Below are 21,823 nucleotides of genomic sequence, written 5' to 3' on the forward strand. Positions count from 1 at the left end.
AGGCTCCACACATAGGCTGCTTTACAAGCTCACATGGAAAACGCCTCCGCTGAGTGACAAAAGATTCAAAAGCAACAACTGACAAGTTGTCAAATGAGTATGATTGCATATGTGTCCAACCATATTTCTAAGAAAACATACGGTCCATTGCAACCTACACCCCAGTCTCGAGAAACACAGAGCATATTTGACACCTCATTCTGGGATTAATCGTTCCCAGGGGGAGTCGATTCGACCTCTTCCATTACAGGCTATAGTCATCAATCTGCTGTTGTTAAATTTCAACGTATTAAATTTACTATTTGAAGTTATTTATATTTTTCATAAACTTATTAATAAAATTCATTTTTTGCTTGTTGGTCCGAAGAAAAATTTATTATATATTGTTGATAGAATTAAACTTATTCAATTTACTTTTGAGTTATTTAAATTATTGGTCTCGTTCAACCTTATTATCTAAATACTGGATGAAGAATATATTTTTTTAATATTAATAATAACACTAAGCTTCACACCATTGATTGGAATAAAACTACTTTGCCCAAGCAACTTGGTGGTTTAGATGTTGCTTATCTTGATTCAATAAATATGATATATAAAACCAAAGTTATTTGAAAACATTACAACTCTCAATGTTATTTGAGAGATTAGCTTTCTAATCATTATGGTTAGCTACGACGTATGTTTAATTCTATGTTTTATCCTAATTTATAGTAACTTATCAAAAATGGGATAAAGTCATAAATGCTTTAAGTTTCAAGTAACTAATGATTGTCATCCGTTATTTTATTTCAATCATTCGTTTGAGGGGTTTCTCTTGTAGAAAAAATTGGTGGCTCTATTTTTATGACATTTAAGTTTTATCTTTATTTTTTAAATATATTATTTATAATAATTATTGAAAATTTTTTCCAAATCATAATGCGCCTAAATTTTTTATTGATGCTAATCACAAGTTTCTTGTTGCTAATGATCTTATTTTTTTATTATAATTATTCTTATAATGATATTTATATTTTTCTTTATTTCTCTTTTCTTTTTCCTTGCAATTGGTTTAAGTTTGTTTGGTATAAATGCTTTCCTTTAAAATATGCTCTTCGTATATGAAAATTTATTATCAAATGAAGCAAAATATGTGTTATTCTTATGCGAAGAGATGCATATGTTAATTTTACTTGTGTTTTATATATAAATAACATAGAAATTTACGATCATATATTTTTTTTCTATTGTTCTTATTTTCACATATTTCTTAAAAGTTTTTGTCTGTTAATAAATTTTTTTGTAACTCATGGTAATATTTTTTAAGTTATCTATCACTCTGAAAGTTCATCCTATCAAATTTGAAAGCACATTCATTTTTTGGCTATGCAAGTAACTGTTTATGCGATCAAGTAGGAGAGAAATTCCACATTTTTTAGAAATCATCATACTTCAAATGATTTTAATATTCATTATATTCATTGGTTGATCATCACTAAGAGCATGAAGCAAAAGTCTAAAATTTGTACATCTGATTCTATTGGACAGTTTTAGATTATTATTATTATTAATTATTTGCATATTATTTTTCTTTTTATTTTTAATTTGTGATCAGTTTGTTTGGTAGAGCTTTGATTGATGCTCTTGATCGGGTGGATTTGTTATTTTCCATTCATTTTATTTGTTTATTTTGTTTTGTTACTTTATTTCATCTTATCTATTAGAATTTGTTATAGTCTTCGGGTTTGCCACTTATTTTTTCTATTCTTTCATATTTTTAAGTTTTTTACTTATTTATTGCAAGTTTGATTTTGCCACACTCAGATGCTTTCGAACATTAGATTAAACTTTACCTTTTTTTTTTAATATTTTTATATTAATTAGTTCATGGATAAATACTTAATATTTTTGCAGGTATTCTTTGTCTATTTCTTTGATTAGCAATTTATTTATTTCGTTTTGTTTTGTTTTTTTTATTTCAATTTGGTTTTATTCCATATTTAACATAAACTTTTTCTAGTGACATTTTATTGTGATATGATGGCCTGAAAGAAATCTGCTCAATGTTATTGGTTGGGAGGATTTATTAGTTTTTATTTTATTTATTTGCTCGTTTTGTTTTACTTTGCTTCTTATTGGTCGGGCTGGGCTGGTTCTTTGAGATGTTTTTCAGTGGGTTTGATGGTACCAACTCTTCTCTTACAATATGTGGTTGATTCTTATATATTTCTTAGATATTTTTATGGTGTAGATCATATTTATACTTAATTTTTTCTCATGAGTTTGATTTGGTTGAGCCATGATGAATTTTAACAATATATCAAAATTCTATGAATATTTAAATTTAAATGCTTATTTGTCATTTTTCAACAATATTTGTTTTGATTTCAAATTCTTTCTTTGTTTTTGTTAGTTTCTTCTTCTTTCTTATTATGTTTTTTTTTCTTAATTTTACAAGTAGAAGATGATTTCAATTTTATTTTAGATAAATTTTTTCCGCAATTTTTAGATTCTGACCTGAATAATCTTGCAATTGTTCGTGAGCGTAGCCAGACTACTTTTTGATTTTAAATATCTCTCTTATTTTTGTATTTCGCTCTGTCAGTTTGCTGTAATTTTGTTGTCTTACAATTATTTTAATGAATAAAATTAGTCATGACCGTCATTTTACCAAAAAAAAAAAAAAAAAAAAAAAAAAGTCATCTAGTGGTTCCTTAAATGTAGGAGAATTTTTAGAAATTTTTTGATGATGTGAAAAACAAAAATACAAAGAGAGGGTTAAGAGAAAGATCAAAGCCGGTTCAGCCAAGCTGGGCCGGAAAGCACTGGTTCGGCGCGCAGAAACTCATGCTATTTATGCCAATCAGCCCTGTATCTCTCCATGCCTCCCAACCTCTTGCTTTCTCTTGCTCGCCGCCTCCGACATCTACGAAGATTTCACCGCGACTGGCGGCCGTCAGGTATTCTTTCCCCTGCCATCTATCTCGATATGTAATTTTGCAAGCTTTTATCATTGTTGCGTGCTACTCCGAACCTTTTTTCTTCCTGCTTTGTGTGGTTAGGGTTAAGGATCCGTGTTCTGCGGGAGACGGGTTTAATATTTATATATGGGATATGAATTTCTGGTGGGTTTATGGTGAAATTTGTCTTGATACTCTATTGAGGATTGTGAATATGTCTCTCGTTTGGTCGAATTTGCTATCCGGTCTTTTTAGGGCTTCAGGAATTATGTATTTTGAGTTTAGGGGAAGCTTTTGCAGTGATGTATGAGTTCGATCTTGTGGTTTTAGCTTTCAACGCTTTGGAATACATGGTGGAAAATTTTAGTTGGTGAGATGATTTGATGGAATACATGTTTAGAAAATGCTGAGCTCCCATCATCATCATGATCATAATCATTAGCATTAAAATTCCTTTTTTTTTTTCTGAAGGGTCATTAAAATGCCTATTTGAGGTTGATGTTATGAATCCTCATTATTCCATCTTTTTTCATGGAGTAATCTGAGACGTTTAACATATTTTTTGCATATTATTTGAACAACTTTGGCGGGTTGGTGCTGGCAGAATCCCGGGGAGAAAGCACACTCTTGTTTGGTGGTGGGTTATGTTGTTATGGTGGATGTATCGTATTAGTGGACTGACAATTAGGGTTGAGTTTTAGGGTTCTATTGGTGGTGTCCAAGAGGATGTTGTGGAAGGGAATTATTGGTGGAGGACATCAGGCAATGCTTTAGGTAGGCTATGTTCGATAGTTATGAGAGGGTATTAGAATTTTAGGGTGTTGTGAGATATGTACTTCCTGGCATAAAAATGAGACGCAAAGAACACAAACAAACACAGATCGTTTACGTGGTTCGATCCAACTGGATCTACGTCCACGGGAGGGAATCAATCAAATAGTTCACAAGGCAAAAGAAATGGAGAATACATAACTTATACACAGAGATGATTCCTCATCTTCCTTATATGGCCTCCCTCTCAAGCGACTCTTTGATACAAGACCTCAAGATGCTCCCATTCTCTCTAGCTTTTTAACTATTCTCTCCTCCTTTGTGGTAGCTTAAGATCTCTTCTCTTTGCACTCCTAAGCCTCACACCCTCTCTATTTATAGAAACAAGAGAGTGGTAGGTGGGAGGTAGGTGAGCGGTAGGTGAGATGTGGTAGGTGAGCGGTACCACATTACAAAAGTGTCATTTTACCTTAGTTCAAGAATTGAGGGTCAAAATAACAATTCTCCACCTTGACCCTCAATTGCGAAGCTTCGAAGTAAAGATTTCCTCCACCTGGCCTCTGAGGGGTCCTCAACCCTTGCTTGAGTTTGCGAAGTCCAAACAATACATGGACTTAGCAATCACGGTTCTTCCGATAAGAGAGTACAACCCCTTTTTCCTGACTCTTTGTATGACGACACGAGAGCCTTTGGTTGCTCTGATGCAACCATTCTCTGCCTTGAACGAGCATCCGCTTGATTGAGCCTTGTACATTCTTAGGCTTTCATTTTAACTCTTGAATCCATAACCAACTTTATTTAGAACTTCTATTGCACATACCTATTTTGTTGAAGTTGCATTGCAATGCTATCAAGCATTTTGTTTCTGATCTTGCTGCTTGTCTTCTTATATGTTGTATTTTTTTTTCTGCTTAATTGGCCTATAAGGTTTGTGTGGAGATAAGTTTATCGCACAGGCTTGATCAATGGGTTGTTCAATGCTACTTTTAGTGAATGAGATTTTAGTTGATGTGGAACTTAATATTTGCTTTTATATTTCTTGTGAAATTTCATATTTTGATAAATTGTATAATATCATTGGAAATTATTAGATGTGTTTTTTGGTTTTGCATTAAAAAAGAGTAATTTTTGCCTAAATCAAAATTTGGAAAATAGCTAATTCTGGTCAGTGTGTGTTCATGTCTCTCTTTGCCAAACTCACTTAGTGGGATAAAGGTTTGTTGTTGTCGTTGTTGTTGTGTGTTCCTATATCTCATTCAAAGTTTGTATGAGTGAAACCTAGGCCCCAAGTTATCATATATCACTTTTGGTATGTTTGTTGGATATGTCTTCCTAGTAGCAATGGTTATTGCTCATGATAAAGTCATATATTAGTCTTTTTCGAAGATTATGATCAGCTTCTACTTTATGATTTTAAATCTCTTCAATTTTTTTATTATTTCGAAAAGATGTGTCAATTTATTGCTATGATGCATTAACATGACTTTATACTGACACGACGATATGACGTAACTACAAAAAGTAGTACATGACACCATGAGTATGGTTATATTTCATAATCTTTTAATATAAAATATATAAATCCTATAATTTTTACTAGAAGTGTTACATTGAAGTATAATATCACACAAAAAATTTATAATGATAAAAGAAAAGTAAGTGTGATTAATAGTAGAAGAAATTCTTTATTACACGAATATTCATCAATCTTTTTTAGTTGTCACATATATTGCCAATATCAACATTACTTTCAAATATAAAAAAAATATCCAAAAATGTGAATTGCTATCTTTAAAATAATTAAACAAGACATGCTATCACATTTAATGCTATGGTTGCGATTTGCATTAGCATATGTGCGCTTTTTAATAATACATTCACACAATTACGAAAGCTTGATTTTTTAAAGATGGCTCATCAAGGGAAAGATTAACAATTTCAAGTATTCTAATATCATTTATTGTTGCTAAGTATGACTCCATTAATATCCCACTACTTAGTCTCCCCCTTGAGCACATTCTAGGCTTCTAGATTAAAGAAAAGTTTAGTTTTCACTAATATTAAATTATCACCTTGTTGAAGAGTGATATTATTTCCTTTAAGTGAATTGATAAAAAAGAATTTACTCCATTTTAGTTCATAAGAATAAGACGAACATGCTTGATCGAACGATTTAAAAATCAAATTTTGCAATTGTGGGGATTAGCTTCATAAATTATCTATCAAAATTTTCCATCCATAGTGCCTTGAAAAACCATGGAGTCTTAATCAATAAAAGTACTGTTGAATTTAGAGAATGTGATAAGCATTGAATTAAATGATGACCTAATTTAAATATTTGAAAAAAATTCTTTGGGCATTTGCTTATTTTATTTGATATATTTATATTTTTATACGGATTCATATGTTTTGGAGCTTTACTTAGCCAAAAATGTAAGTAATATCCAATAGAAGAATGCATTTAATAAGTTAGATTACTATATGAAGTGGGGTAAGTAAAGAATAATGATAATATAAAATATTTCCTTGAATTGAAGGAGTGAGCCAAACAATGAATTTTATTTATTTTTGTTTCATCTTTGTAGAATAAAGTCATATATGACCTTATATAAGGCGGAGTCTTTATTATTTTTCTCTCTCTCATGTCTATAATCACTTTCACTTTCTTTTTCATAGATACCTACATATTATGGACAAGTTGTATGTAAGGCCTATATTTATATCAATTACTCTCAATATATCATTATAATGGCTTTGTATAAGAAGTACTATGATATATTTTTTATTTAGATCATTCAAGATTTTTAATTTTTCACAATTTGGCTTATCAGTATTATTTTCACTCAGTATTCTCCATCTATCTTATCTAATTACATTCTTTATAAGCGATTTCATTAACTTGTATATTCTTCAGAGCATAAATATTTTTCAATGCAGTTTAATATGTGAAAATTGGGTTTAAATTTATTTTCAGTAGCTCAGCATATAAATGCAATATCGGTGATTACTTGAACCGTTTTATTTGAACCCCCCTTCATCATAAGTTATTTGATTTTATTGATTTTTTAGAACTTATTTTTATATGCTCATTCAGAGTTGATGACCTTTATTAATTATATTCTTTGATGCCTATGAAATTAATAATTGGTTTTTTTGTGCATCAGTCCAGCTATCGTAGATAATTATCTCATTTCTTATTCCAAATCTCTTTTATGAGCTTCAACATTCTTTCAATATTTGCTCCTGTCATCAAAGTTTATAATTAGGAGGAAAGTCAAGCAAGTGTGTTATTGGTTGCATATGAGATGTCACTAAAATAATAGATTCCTTGCCATTTGAAATAAAATGATTGTCGAATAAAACATGCTAGCAATTTTTTTCATGAAAATGATGTGTAGTTTGCCAATTAGGCTGGGCATTTTTCTCTTTTTGGGGTCAAAGTCTTTGATTCTAAATGAATGTTTGTTTGCCTAAGCTCTGATTCTAGAATATGTTTTCTTGAACTTTTCTTTGCAAACATGACATTACAATTCTACACTATGCTTTGCCCATATCCCTTTTAATTTATCAAAATTTGTAACATATGTCTGTAAAGGCTCTGTCTCATCTGATATAGAACTATTATTAGTCATTTTAATGCTCATATTGGAATTCATTATTCGATTAAATAATAAAAGAAACATGAGAATTTATCAATAACACAAGCAATTAGAAAAAAGAGCTATAAACTATAATTGATATCGACTAAAAACAAACCAGTTTTTGCAACTTCATTGATGAATGAGAATGAATACCTTTTAAGTTGCAACTTGATGTAAGTACACCTTTCATGTGGCAAATGGTTATAAATGAGAAAGAACAAAGGCATGATGGCCCCAAAGCTTTAATCAAAATTTTATGGCCTTGAAATTGATCCATTGGAGCTTTATGTTAGTGGCATTAAAAGAAAATGCAATTGATTTTTAGTAAGAAAATGCTGAATGCATTGCATGCTTGGTTTTTGTATACAAAACTTGTGATATCTTGCATTGCTTAATAAAATAGAAATAGTTTAAACAATTTTGATATTTTAACTTTGGGTTCTTATGATTTTAAGACACAATGTAACCAAATAATTATTTAGATTGTATGCAAGTTTTATATAATTAAAACCTATCATGCAAATAATTCCATGCTTCAAATGCTATAGATAAATCATCAATATAAGAGATCAAAATTTAAAGATTCTATTTTTTGTAGATCGCTCATAATATGCATTTTTTTTATCTTTTGCTTCAAAGCAGAGGTGTAGATGCAGAGATGGTTGTCTAGGGATATGACTACTGATATAAATTCGACATTGCAGCATTGATTATTGTTTGATTCTTGGAAACATCAGCCTGTTTATTAATGTCCGTTCATGCTATTTATCCCAAATCTATTAAGGGGGCAAATTTTGTGTCTTAATGCTTAGTAAGTTTGGTGTTGATTGGACGCTTTGTGTGCAATGTATGTGTTGATCTCAATTTTGGCGATGTCTCTTGCACTTTTTAGAGCCTAGGATATAGACTTAGGGTTTCTTACTGACTCTCTTAGAGGACTAGTTTGGGACCCACACTAACTAGAAATTCGAGCCACTTCTTGTCTCCTCATAGTTTCATGTGTCCGGTTCTAAATCCTCAACGCTTAGTTGAGTCAATTGAAAATAGCGCGACGAAGCTCAAGTCGAGTACCCATAAAATCTAAAACCTTAGGAAACCCTTGTGTCGTCTGCGCACACTTACGATGCACGAATACCACAATTCATGTGTCGATACATTATTATTTGAATTCACGTCACCTGCAACCATGGAAGGCTTTGTGATTGATCAAACTTGAATCAATTGCTGGACTGATCGATCATGAGCGATAATTTAAACAAAACTACATTTGACGCGTTTTCGACCCGACTGTCGACGAAGTTGTCTGGGCGACCTTGGATGACGAAACAGGTCGCGCTGGCGCTTCCGGTACGTCAAATTTAGCTAGGGAGTACACCCATTTTAATGTGACCTAGTACACGAGCAGAGGTGCGTGAATCGGGGAAATTTAAATATTTTATATTATATTATTAGTGTATATATATATATATATATATATATATATATTCATATAGTGATATAAGATAAAGGGGGAGGAGTTTATTTTCCTAAATCCCTAATTCACACTCATGCACGCTACCTGCCCATTCGGTCGAGCCTTCTCCATTCGGCCCGAGAGGATCTTGTCCATCGAGCCCTAATCGTTCCTCACTCCCTTTTCCGCTTCTTCTCCCTCGTTGACATCTTGCTCTGCGCCCGACACCCTCTGCCCGAGAATCTCCTTCCTAAGTCCCTCGGCTGCTTCGCTCTATCCTCCTTCCCAAGGCTCCCCATCCTTCGGTGAACGCTCCTCATCTTTGAGCCCTTGCCTCTAGTGGGTCAGACTACCATTCTTTCGTTGGTGTACCTCGCTCATTTCTTCCTTGAGCAGGTATAGCCAACTCTTTTTGGATTCTGGAGTCATCTGTTTAATCACCCTTAAACAGAGAGGTTCTGGAATGCCCAGACCTTCATAATGAGTTTGAAGTGGGTTGGACCTCAATATGTGTGGTGGCTTAAAAGCCGCGAGCGGTGTTGACCGAAGTGAGTGCGATGTAGGATTTCGCCCAGTTTTAGAATTGGGTCCTATGCATCACATTTGCTGCATTTTACTCCTTAAAACGATTATAAATCTGCCATTTTCAATTTCTTTTCCTCTTAAATGAAACCAAATAAAATATGAATAAATAATAATAATAATAATAATAATAATAATAATAATAATCATTTGGATAAGTTTCAAGAGAAACTCCTAGTTTATCAGGTAGATTCAATAACTTTTGGTATTTGCCCCAAAAAATAGTGTTACGATAAAGGAACATGGGATAAGACTGATGTTTTGAATCTTTTTTTATTACAAAAAATGTCTTCGCCGAAACTGATCTTCTCCTTCACCACCGGAATGAATTTGGCCGTTAGCAAGAATGAGCTGCCCGACGGAGCAATTATCAAGTTCGGGCAAGGATTCGATGGCACCGAAGTCAAGTTAGGAAACATCCTCGTCGCTGTGGTAAAATCTGAGGCGGACAAATTTACTGAGCCTGTTGTGGAGTTTAACTTGAGGTCTGCAAAAGAATTCCCCCCTTAAAGAGAGTGCTGGTTGAAAAGAATTCGACCGTCGCAGCAAAGTTTGTTGCCAGGGCCATTGGAATTGCTCCTAGGACTGTTTCTGCTGCTACTACTGGTTTGGTCGTCACCGCACCTGTTGTTACTCTAGCGTTAGGCAAAGGGAAGGGTGTTTTGGTGGTCGACGAACTGTTTGTTGGAAAGAATTAAGCTTTCACTTCGGTTCCTTCTGTCTTTGAAATTCGGTCTAGCTCGAGGTCCGCATTTTTGACCCGAACGCAAAAGAGAAACATAAACCGAAAGATAGCTAAGATTAAGAAGATGAGGGTTGTCGAAACTACTGCCCCTGCAGAGACTCTGAAAGAGGAAGTTAGACTATCTGGGACCTCACCTCTTCTAAAAGGAAGTAGGTTCCACCCCTTGTCTGCTGCCCTCGACGAAGAAAATGTTTCGAAAATCGCTGTCGCACTGCCGCCACCATTTCACCGTCGGGGTGAGAAGAGGAAGAGGCCACCGCTCTTTTCTAAAATTCGTCGAGTGTTTGAATGCCATGAAAGAACATTGTTCAGTTGCTGAGTTGCTAAGAAGGATGGGGTGCGCCGTTTCACCCCGAGTGCAAGCCGAGATTCTAAGGAAAGATGAATTAATCCACCGATTCCATGGGTCTGCTCGGATGGAAGAGACAATACAACATCGTGCCGCTAAGCTCCGCCTGGGAGAGCGAATGATTACCTCCGCCATCCACACCGACGTCGTTGCCACCTAAATAAATATACGGAACGTCAGCTGGTCAAGTCTCATCTTGGGCCAAGGGTAGCCTTCCCTGTTACACAGGAAGAGTTTCTGTTTTTGACAAAAGACTAGATTTTAACAAAAGGCCGTTCATCGATGTGTCTGACCCACGTGATAGGAGGCCCACCACTCACCGACGCGCTGATACTGACAGTAGGCCATCCGAACCTACAACATTAGTGCCGAAAAAGATGGTGTGGCGACCTAGAACCATCAGGCCGATTCATGTGGAAAAGCCCGAGGCTGAAGATCCTAAACAGAACTCCAAGTTCGAGGAGTCAGCTGTCGCCCCAAGGATTACTCTTGAAGAAGTTACTTCTCAACCGCCGCCGATTGACCTTAAAGTAACTAAAGGAAGATCAATTGAGGCTACTTTGGAGAAGCTAAGAGCAAACATCAAGCAAATGACTAAAGAAACAAAGGACGAGTTGAGGGGCGAAAAAGATCTAACGGATTGCATGGAGGAGGATATTGCTGAGATAAATGTCGTCGAGACTAGGGCATCATCATCCTTGTGAGATGTCTTAGAATCCGCCGAAGGAGGGGAGATTGAAACGCTGCGAAGGGAGGTTCGACAGAAAGATGAACAAGTTGAGCGTTTGGAGAGAAGGATGGAGGAGATGATGGCCGTAATCATGACACTTCATAGTCAACCTCAGCCCTCGAAAGTGACACCTGCACTGACAATGAGAAAGAATTCACTTCTGTTAACAAAGAGGAGCAACCAAAGAAAGACTCTGTTCAAAGTCTAGTACCGGAAAAAGAAATCAAACATATGATAGAACAACAGGTGAGAGGAGCTCTGACTCAGGCTAAAGGGGGAGCATCAGTTATGAAGGGTAGACCTTATCCCGAAGAGTTCAATGCTGTTCAATATCCCAAGGGTTTTGTACCACCTCAATTCAAGACTATCGACGGGACAAGAAACTCTCAGCAGTATGTTGCACACTTCCGAGCGAATTGCTGCAATGCGGGGGGTAATGACGCTTTGTTGTTCCGCCAGCTCGTTAACAGCCTTTTGGGAGTCGCTTTTGACTGGTACGCCGAGCTGCCAAATGGTTTCGTAAGACATTCGCAGAATTAGAAGACCTTTTCGTTAAACGGTTCGCTGGGGCTCAACACCACATTACCGTCGGTAATCTCGTGGTGGAGAAACAGAAGCCGGACGAAACATTGGTGGACTACATTCTACGATGGAGGAACTTAAGCATGAAGTGCGAATCAAAACTTAAGGAGCAACATGCATTTGAGATCCTATTGAAAAACATTCACGACCTGGTTGTGTTTCTTCTTAAGGGCTTTACCATTAAAACCTTTAAAAAGCTACTGAGCAAGGCCGTGAGTCTTCAAGAAGAGGCTAAGCAGCTTGGTTTTCTCGAGAAACCGAAAAGCCGAAACCAGTAAAGACATTCGAGAAGAAATTTGGCACTGTTGCGACGGTAGACAGAGGTAAGCAACCGTTGCAAGTACAAGTTGAACAAACTTCAGCAAAGTTATCAAACTTCTCAACAGAGCAACCAACAATCATTTCAGCAAGGATTCCTTTAGATGGACGGGAGACGACCTCCGACCATGGCAGAACGCTTGAGTAAAGTGTACCCTTTTAAGGATGAGACAGTGGGGAAAATGTTCCGCAATCTAATCAAGAACCCCGAATTCAGGTTGCTCGAATCAAAGAGACCAGGCGAGGTCAACTAGAAAGGACATTCGATTTCGAGATACTGTTCGTATCACAGATGCACCGGACACCCCATAGAGGAGTGCTTTAGTTTTAAAGATTGGCTTGAGGAGAACTTCAGGAATGAGAGCATAATGATCCCGGAAGAATATTTGAAAAGAACCTGAAAAATATTCCATCAATATAATTTCGGTCGATTCCAGTGTTTCGATTGACTCTGATGTAGCTGACAAAAGATGAAACGTCTCTTGATTACTATTTTACTACTTTTGTTGTTGAAAAGGATGTTATTAGTATTAATGTTTGTTTGTCCCTTCCCTCCCACCGCAATAAAATAAGGAAAAAAACTTGTTGTTTTTCATAACTGTTCAATGTTTGGAAAACACGGTTAACAAAACATTCAAAGTTCGACAACAGGAAAATCGAGAAAGGAGTTGTCCAAGATAAAAATTCCAGTATTGTGATAGAAACCATGATTTTAGGGGAAAATAAAATTAATACCCTAATATTTGGGTCATTCACTTTAAAGATTTTGGATTGGGTCCTAAATAAATTTCAGAATAAAATAGTGTGATTATAGTACGAGTAATTGACTCAGGATATCACAAGTCTTTTAATCTCCTGCCATATGACCGAGTCCTAACTTTTGAATGTGCTATAATATATGAGAAATCATATTAAGAAATATTTGAGGATTATTAATTATGGGAGTTTGGACATTCAAATTTCTTAAAATATACTCTGTTAGATATAGTAATTCTCAGAAAACAAAAAGGGCAAAATAAAGATAATAAAAAAATTGAAGGGCTCCCTGAGAAAAATGCTTGAGGTGAGCATAAAATAAAAAATTGATGTCTAAGTTCAGACATTCAAATTTTTTAAAGCGTGCTTCACCAGATATAGTAATTCTCAGAAAACAAGAGGAGCAAAGAAAAAATTTAAAAAAAAAAAGAGCACCCTGAGAAGAATCTTGTGGAGAGCATAAAATTAAAAATTGGTGTTTGAGTTCTCCCCTAATTGATAAAACTTGAAAGATTCTCTTAAAAAAATTCTTATGATATTATACTCTGAAAAGAGTTGTGTGAGCCTGTGTTATTTTGGTTGGCTATTGACGGGCTTTCAAATATCCTTAGGAAATGAAAAATCTTTTAATCACATGATCAGAAATTTTGAAATCTGCTTAGGCCCGGAAAGAATGAATTAAAGAAAAGGGTCATGTTATTAGCAATCTATGAAATTCGAGGATAAAGTCATATCTTCCAATGCCCAGAAATTCCGACTCCAACATCAAGTCAATGACGTCAATATTCTCTCAAATCCAACTCGAACAATATTTACGAAATCAGTGATAAGCTAACGACGATTGCCGCGACGGAGCTACAAGGTGACAGCCTTTCGAGCCGTGATGTCCATAGAAATGACAAATCTTTATATGTACTTGAAAGAATACATTTCTTATAGTACCTTAAAGAATGAGTTATTTTTTCGCATATGCCTCCAACTAATGGATGGTACCTCAAGAAGTACTCGTGCTGTTTCGAAAATAAGATCTCGCTTTTCGAAGCACAGATGTCGCATGTCTGAAACTTGGTCCAAAGCCTAACTAAAAAAAATGCATTAAAAAAAACTCACAAAACTTAAACAAATCACGTAAAGCCATAACAAATAGAGACACACACACACACCCACACCCACACACACAACATCATAACAATAAAAAAAAGAATAAATTGAAATTGAAATCGAAATCAAAATTGTGAACTTCAGTTTCGACCCGTCAGGTTGAGTTTTCTCGACTTATCACTAGCATCACTTCTCTCAGCTCGAAGTTTCCTTCCATAAGGACTTTGAGTCATCTTTCTCGTGTGGAAGATGTTAGCTGGTTCCATCTACGTAGAACCATACTCTTCATTGTCTTTTGCCCCGTTTGTATGAGGGATGACAGTTATTTGATATGGAACCACATCTTCTTCCGCACAGACATTTCTTTGTTGAGCTCTTGCGTTGGATATGAGTCTCCTGACATTCCTTATTTTGATTCTTTTTTGCAGATATTTCTTCACAACTTTCACATATTCCACAAATTACACAAATTTCACAAATTTCTCGCAAGTTTAAAGCTTATTTTAGAGGTTGAGGATCACAACATCCGATACCACATTACTTTAGACATTTCTCTATTGCAATGACTAACATTATATTTTAGAGGTTGATGATCACAACATTCGATACCACATTGTTTTAGGAGCTCTTCCTATCGCAATAGTTCACACTATATTTTAGAGTTTGAGGATCACAACATCCGATACCGCGTTGCTTTAGATATTCCTCTATCGCAATGGTTCAAACTATATTTTAGAGGTTAAGGATCACAACATCCGATCCGATACCACATTGCTTTAGATATTCCTCTATTGCAATGGTTCACACTATATTTTAGAGGTCGAGGATCACAACATCTGACACCGCATTGCTTTAGGATCCCTTCCTATCACAATGGTCACACTATATTTTAGAGGTTGAGGATCACAACATCCGATACCGCATTACTTTATGAGTCATTCTTATCGTAATTGTTCACACTATATTTTAGAGGTCAAGGATCACAACATCCGACACCGCATTGCTTTAGTGTCATTCCTATCGCAATGATTCACACTATATTTGAGATGTTGATGATCACAACATTCGACACCACATTGCTTTAAACATTACTCTATCGCAATGATTCACACTATATTTTAGGGGTTGAGGATCACAACATCCGATGCCGCATTGCTTTAGATATTCTTCTATTGCAGTGTTTCACACTATATTTTAGAGGTTGAGGATCGCGTCATCCGATACTGCATTGCTTTAGATATTCCTCTATTGCAATGATTCACACTATATTTTAGAGTTTGAGGATCACAACATCTGATATTGCATTGCTTTAGATATTTCTCTGCGCAATGGTCCATATTTGACTTTAGAGGATGAGGATTTTGACATTCTATTCCGCATTGCTTTAGACATTCCTCTATCGCAAGGATTCATATTAGACTTTAGAGGATGAAGATTCTGACATCCGATTCCGCATTGCTTTATTATTCTTTCCTACCGTAATTGTTTCTATCAAATCAAATCGACAAACAAATCAAATCTACATGCAAATTTGAATGCTCAAACTTACAATCACAATTTGAAAATACACTTGCTAATCCCCAACAAAAATCCAACTTTACTCAACTCAAATTCAACTCTTGATATTGATATTTTTACTTTTGTTTTTGGTGGTTATTTTGATAACTTCGGTCAACACCAATAGACGCGACATGCTTGTACTGCACACCACACCTATTGAAGTTATATTTGTTAACATCATTTTTTATGAGACTTCTTACTCTTCTTAGAGCCTAGGATCTAGCCTTAGGGTTTCCTACCAACTCTTTTAGAGGACTAGTCTGGAACCCACTCCAACTAGAAATTCGAGCCAATTCTTGACTCCTCGCAGTTTCATGTGACCTGTTCTAAATCCTGAACGCTTAGTTGAGTCAATTGAAACCAACGCGACGAAGCTCGAGTTGAGTATCCATAGGATCTAAAGCCTTAAGAAACCCTTCGTGTCCACACACACTCACGATGCACGAATACCACAATTCACGCGTCGATGCATTATTATCGAAATTCACGTCACCTGCACCTGTGGAAGGCTTTGTGATTGATCAAACTCGAATCAATTGTTGGATCGATCGATCACGAGCGACAATTTTAAGAAAATCACATTTGACGCGTTTTCGACCCGACTGTCGACGAAGTTGCTTGACGAAACGGACAGAGCTGGCGTGTCCGGGACGTCGAATTTAGCTATGTGACCTTGTGCTCGAGCGGAGGTGCGTGAATCAATGAAATTTAAATATCTTATATTATATTATTTATATATTTATATTCATATAATGATATAAGATAAAGGGGGAGGGGTTTATTTTCCTAAATCTCTAATTCACACTCACTCATGCTACCTGACTATTCGGCCGAGCCTTCTTCATTCGGCCTGAGAGGAGCCCGTCCACCAAGCCCTAATAGCTCCTCACTTCCCTTCCAGCTTCTTCTCCCTCGTTGACCTCTTGCTTTGCGCCCGACACTCTCTGCCCGATAATCTCCTTCGCGAGACCCTCGGCTACTTCTCTCTATCCTCTTTCCCAAGACTCCCCATCCTTTGGCGAACACTCCACATCTTTGAACCAAGGCTCCGGCTCACGACCCTCTCTCGATCTGGCCGCCGAAGTCTCCTTTTTACTTATCTGCGCCAGACCTAGCTATCCCCCTCTTCCGCTCCTCCCCTCCTCCCCTCCTCTGCTATAAAAACCCTTGTCGGGGGAGAGTTGAGAGATTACGAATTTTGAGAGCCTCGGGGAGACTCCGCGGAAATTGTTTCTCGGTTAGGTGCTTGTGAGCTTGAAGTTTGGGAGTGCAGCTTTCTTTTGCTGTTTACAAAGGCCCAATCAAGGTATGTTTTCTCTCTTCTGTTCTTCTTCTCTGCTCGACATAGGCTGGACATGGGTTTTTTGTTTCTAAAAAAAAAAAGGAGAGAATATATTATATACATATGCAGGGAGTTGTTTGCCTTAGCTGGTATCTCATGTTAAGCTTGCTATCAGTTGCTAGGCTTTTAGGGATCCTGTTGGGTCAGTTTTAAATGCTTCATGCTGTTTAGCTAAGGATGTTAGGCTTGCAAAAGACAAGGTTCAACTCTTACGTATGTACAAGTTTTCTTCTTGTGTTCTTATCACATCTTTACCTTGACATTGAGACATGAGTGTTGTTTTAGCCTTCTAGGCTGCGGTTTTCTTTACTGTGTTGGTTTGACATTGAGGCTTGAGGGCTGTTTTAACCTCATGGGCTGAGGTTTTCTTTGCTGTTTGGTTTAACATTGAGGCTTTTGGAAATTTTACTTTGGGGGCTTTGTTTTGTGCTTCTCTGTTGCCCCCTTTGTTCGAAGATTATTCAGGTAGCTCTCATTCAATTTTTGGGGCTTTTGGAGGTTTGGCTTTGGGGCTTTGTTTATTGTCTCTCAGTTGCCCCTTCTATTTAAATCACCTGAGGGTGTTTATATTTATGGTGGAATTGTTGATGCTTTGGCGTATTTTCTTCTCGGTTAATGGTTCTACTGGAGAACCTTGTTGGGCTTTTCTTGTGAGCATGGGCTGCTGTCCTGTTACCCCCCTTCCCCTGCTGCCCTTGATTGTGGGCATTTTTTTTGTTTTCTCCCTTGCCCGTGAGCATCCTAACTGGGTTTCTTGTGTCATGCTTGGCTGTTCCTTGCTGCCCCTACCCGAAACAAACAGTTTGAACAATCTTTGTGTTGGTTTTGGTTGTGCCTTTGCTGCCCCTACCTGAAATCTGCAGTTTGGGCATTCTTTGTGTTGATCTTGGTGGTTCCCTCGCCGCCCCTATCTAACATCTGCAGTTTGGGCATTCTTTGTGTTGATTTTGGTGGTTCCCTCGTTGCCTCTGCCTGAAATCTGCAGTTTGGGCATTCTTTGTGTTGATTTTAGTGATTTTCTTGCTGCCCCTATACGAAATCCATAGTTTGGGCTCTCTTGCTGTTGGTTGGTGGCTCCCCGGCTGCCCCCTAGCCGTGAGCATCTATTTGGTTCCCCTGCTGCACTTAGTCGTGGGCCCTTGTTATGACCGCTTGTCCTGGCTGCTCCTGCACGTGAGCATCTGGATGGTTTCCTTTTTTGTGTTAGTTGGGTGGCTTCTTTGCTGGCCCTACTCGAGAATAGTTGTATGGGTTCCTTGATGCTGTGTTGAGTTTCATACCTCATGGAAGCTTTAGTTTGGGGTGGAAATGAGGACCTGAAATATTTTAATCCTTATGCTTCGAAGAATTTGGATGTCCCTTTTCGTGGAACAATCTATTAAATGTTGGAAGAGAATTCAGAGCCTAATCCTCTGGGTCAGATTGATTGCAATAAAAGAAAAGAGAAAAAAAAAAAGAGAGAATTCTTTTCGTATTTGGAGAAAGTTTAGTTGTGACTTGGAACCTTCTGGATTGTGCCTTCCGGGGACCTTTCTGGCTAGCATTGGCAAGTGTGCCCCAGCTCATTGCTCATTCGAGGTATCCCATCGTGTGAATGTTTGAGGCTAACCCTCTAATCACTTTGGCTTTTCTTTCTTAAATCGGTTTTGGAGGTGGGTTTGTTTTTTTTTTCTTTTTTTATTTCTTGCTATTCGGTTCACTTTCCTTGCTTTTTGATTTGGGTTTTAGGCGCTTATTTCCGAAACATAAGCGTGCATATATAGTTTCGGCTATATATGAAACAATCAAGCAATACCGTAAGTTGGATGGTTCTTTTTGGGGTTTTAGGCCTTGATGATAAAGACATTCGGTGGTATAGTGAAATAATATTCCATCTTACGATTTCAGAACCCAATCCAGGGATCTGGTGAAATGTAGGATGACAATATTATTCACCGACACCAGACTAGCAGACACACTTGCTCTCTTAGGTTGTTGGTGGTCCTAGCCCGATGGTGCGATCGACTTGTGGAAAATCATATTTTATAAAAAAAATTATAATTACAGATATACCATTTACAAAAGTATTTTGACTAAAAAGATAGATATTATTTTCTCTTATACGCATGAAAGCTATATGCATGCTGAAAAATATAAATTTAAAGTAATAAAATTCGATTGTCCGTTTTTCAATTGTCGGTACTAGGCTAAGGAGTATTCTCTTAAGTTGGTATAGTAGGACACCTTTCAAGTTGAATGTCGGGCTTTGTACATACGAATGACCGATAGTTGCCTTCAGAGTCCCTCGAGAATACCTAAAGTTGAGCCTAGCCCGACCCGAATGCGTACGGTTTTATTTTTTTCTTCGGTTTTTTGTGTGTTTCCTACGATTTTATCGAAATCTTTGTAGAACACTCGTGATTTTCTTTGAATTATTCTCGTGTTTTCGACGGTTTTCTTCGAGTTACCTAGGTCATCTGCCGCTTTTTCTCGAGTTTTTCAGGAGCCGCCGACCTACTAGGTATACAAGTTTGTTTTATATTTACAGTGTTTACTTTCACTATTGCACACTTTACTGCATATACACATAGTTCATGTCTGTAGTATTACTGTTTACTATTTACTGTGTTTCGTAACATGTTCCCTTTTATAATCCTTGTTGTTTCTATAGGCTTACAAGAGATTTTTAGGTTAGAGGACAATAGGACACCTGGTTTAAGAGGTACCCCACAGCGAGCTCCTGACCCAATAACTATACATTTATACACACCACAACCCCGAACTTATAATCGATATGTTAGAGAGCTTAGAGTAGTCTTTCCAAGAAGCGGAGCGTGGAAGCAAACTGATGGGGAGCGACGATCGAGACCACGATAGCGATATCTAGGATGTCTCTTTAGAGTTAATGTCCAATCGTAGGATAGTTGGGAAGTCACCGTGGTTCTCCCCGGATCTGCGACATCCCCCACCTTTCACTTTATTGACTCCTAAAAATAACTGTTCCTCTTTTGAAACATTCCCCTTTGATTTACTCACATTTAACATTGGAAACCTAAACTTTGCAATCTTGAAGACAAAACCACCGATCTTAATCGTGAGTCTTCTTAAGTGATTTCAATCATTTAAGATATAATTAACTACAGGGGCTTGCCTTTATAGGAAATGTAAGAGATTAAGAACCCAGGTTAATATAAATCCTATTTAATCTCCCGTATTAAATAGGGGAATTTGTCGGCTTATAAAAAAAGTTTCGCGGACCAAACAAATGTCACAAATCTTTTAGTTTAGGTGTTAAGCTTACCAACAAATTGTATGCATATTTTTCGGGATAGAGTACTACTTGTGGTATCGTGCTCAACCATCTAGACTATCAAATATGTGAGGTCCATGCGGTCTCTTTTCAAAAATTAAAATATTATTTTCTAAATTATAATATTATATATATATATATATATTTAAATACAAACAATCTTCGAAATAAAATGATATTTTAAATTGAAAACATTTTCGGACTTAATTTATATGTTCGTCGCTCAAGTTCTGCAATGTTTATGTGGTTTTGTCTCATCTAATTGGCAATATGCTACTGTTCATATTTTCTGAAGGAGGGCTTCTAGAAAGCCTTTTTCTTTGCTATTTATTTTGCATTCTGCATACTCTCTAGTATAGGGATCACTGTCTGGGAACTCTGTTGTTGCTATCTACTTGTTATTTTTGAATTTTTACTTAGTCATGTTCATTTTTCCGAAGATGGATTATGTTCATATTCTATACGATCGCAGTCCCTTTTTCTCGTGCGTTTTTTCTTAAAGTTTTCTCCAGCATTCTTATTATGCTTAAAACATTTAAGTGATACTCTTTCTTGGTTTGAGCATTAGTAACCTATTTATTTTTTGTTTTGTGATATAAAAGTTAAAACCGATTTATATTTTTTTAATGTAAATATGTATATCGATCGGTTAATTTATGAATGTGTGTTCATGGTTCAGCTTTTGTTTTGTACCAGAGTTCTAATTTCTATTGCGAACATGCCTACGAGAAATTCAATAATGCTTCTGTTTTATTATACTATCATTCAAGTATTCAGGAATTTGTTTGTTTCTGTGCATGTATGATGGTCGGTCTTATTTTATAAATATTTCTCAGCTCTCCCTGAATCTGAATGTCTAAATGATAATATTAGCATTATGCTGCTATAAGTATTTTTCCTGATTTTCGGTCCTGGACTACTAAGCATTATCTTTTGTGCTACCTTACCTGGCTCATTTATTTCATTTTTTTTACATTTTTATTTTTATTAATCTGTCAATCTTGAAAATGAAATATTGCCAATTTATGATAAATTCTGTTGTTAATTATTATTTTCTTATTTGTGAATGCAAAATTCTCAGTTCTCATTGGTACCCGTGGGAAAAGTTTGACTTGGGTGGCGTCTGCTGTAAGTAGCTCGAAATATTAAATTTAAATGGCTGGATATGTACTGGGAGATTCTTCACACCATGGAGCAGTAAAAAATGGACCAGAGAATAGTATTAAGGAGGAATCTGAAGATTATCTAGCCAGATGGTATTTTTCCAGGAAGGAAATTGAAGAAAACTCTCCATCAAGGAGAGATGGCATTGATCTGAAGAAAGAGGCATATTTTCGGAAATCATATTGCACTTATTTGCAAGATCTGGGCATGAGACTTAAAGTGTAAGTATAATTATTTTATTAAATCCATTTTTGTTATTGTGTGGTCTAATGTTCTCTCCTTCCTTCCACATGTGACATCATCGTCATCATCCTTGCTCTATCCATCCCTACAAAGTCTTCTCTCAACTTATTAAAAGTTCTTTTCCATTCTTTTTTTTTTATCTGAAGCTATACTTCTTATCTTGGGCAAGTATTTTTGTATACACAATTTGAAGAACATTGTTTGTTGTGAAATTATCTTTTGGATATATTGTTGTCGGTCAACTTTTTTTTTTTT

At 36.3% G+C, this 21,823-nt stretch overlaps 1 protein-coding gene across 2 annotated transcripts in view; it reads left to right on the forward strand.

Annotated features, from left to right (window-relative positions):
- Window positions 1-2,796: 2,796 nt before the first annotated feature.
- The window catches only part of LOC110024980 (cyclin-T1-3-like), a 37,461-nt gene continuing 18,434 nt past the window's right edge, over window positions 2,797-21,823 (forward strand). The window contains exons 1-2 of one of the 2 annotated variants that reach the window (XM_020725194.1): window positions 2,797-2,942; window positions 21,243-21,546. In XM_020725194.1, the coding sequence (XP_020580853.1) occupies window positions 21,317-21,546 (230 nt within the window). In that variant the 5' untranslated portion in view covers window positions 2,797-2,942; window positions 21,243-21,316. The remainder of the gene's footprint in view (window positions 2,943-21,242; window positions 21,547-21,823) is intronic. The other variant, XM_020725195.1, reaches the window with a different exon arrangement.

This window comes from Phalaenopsis equestris, unplaced genomic scaffold (assembly GCF_001263595.1).
Source record: "Phalaenopsis equestris unplaced genomic scaffold, ASM126359v1 Scaffold000287, whole genome shotgun sequence".
Taxonomy (NCBI): domain Eukaryota; kingdom Viridiplantae; phylum Streptophyta; class Magnoliopsida; order Asparagales; family Orchidaceae; genus Phalaenopsis; species Phalaenopsis equestris.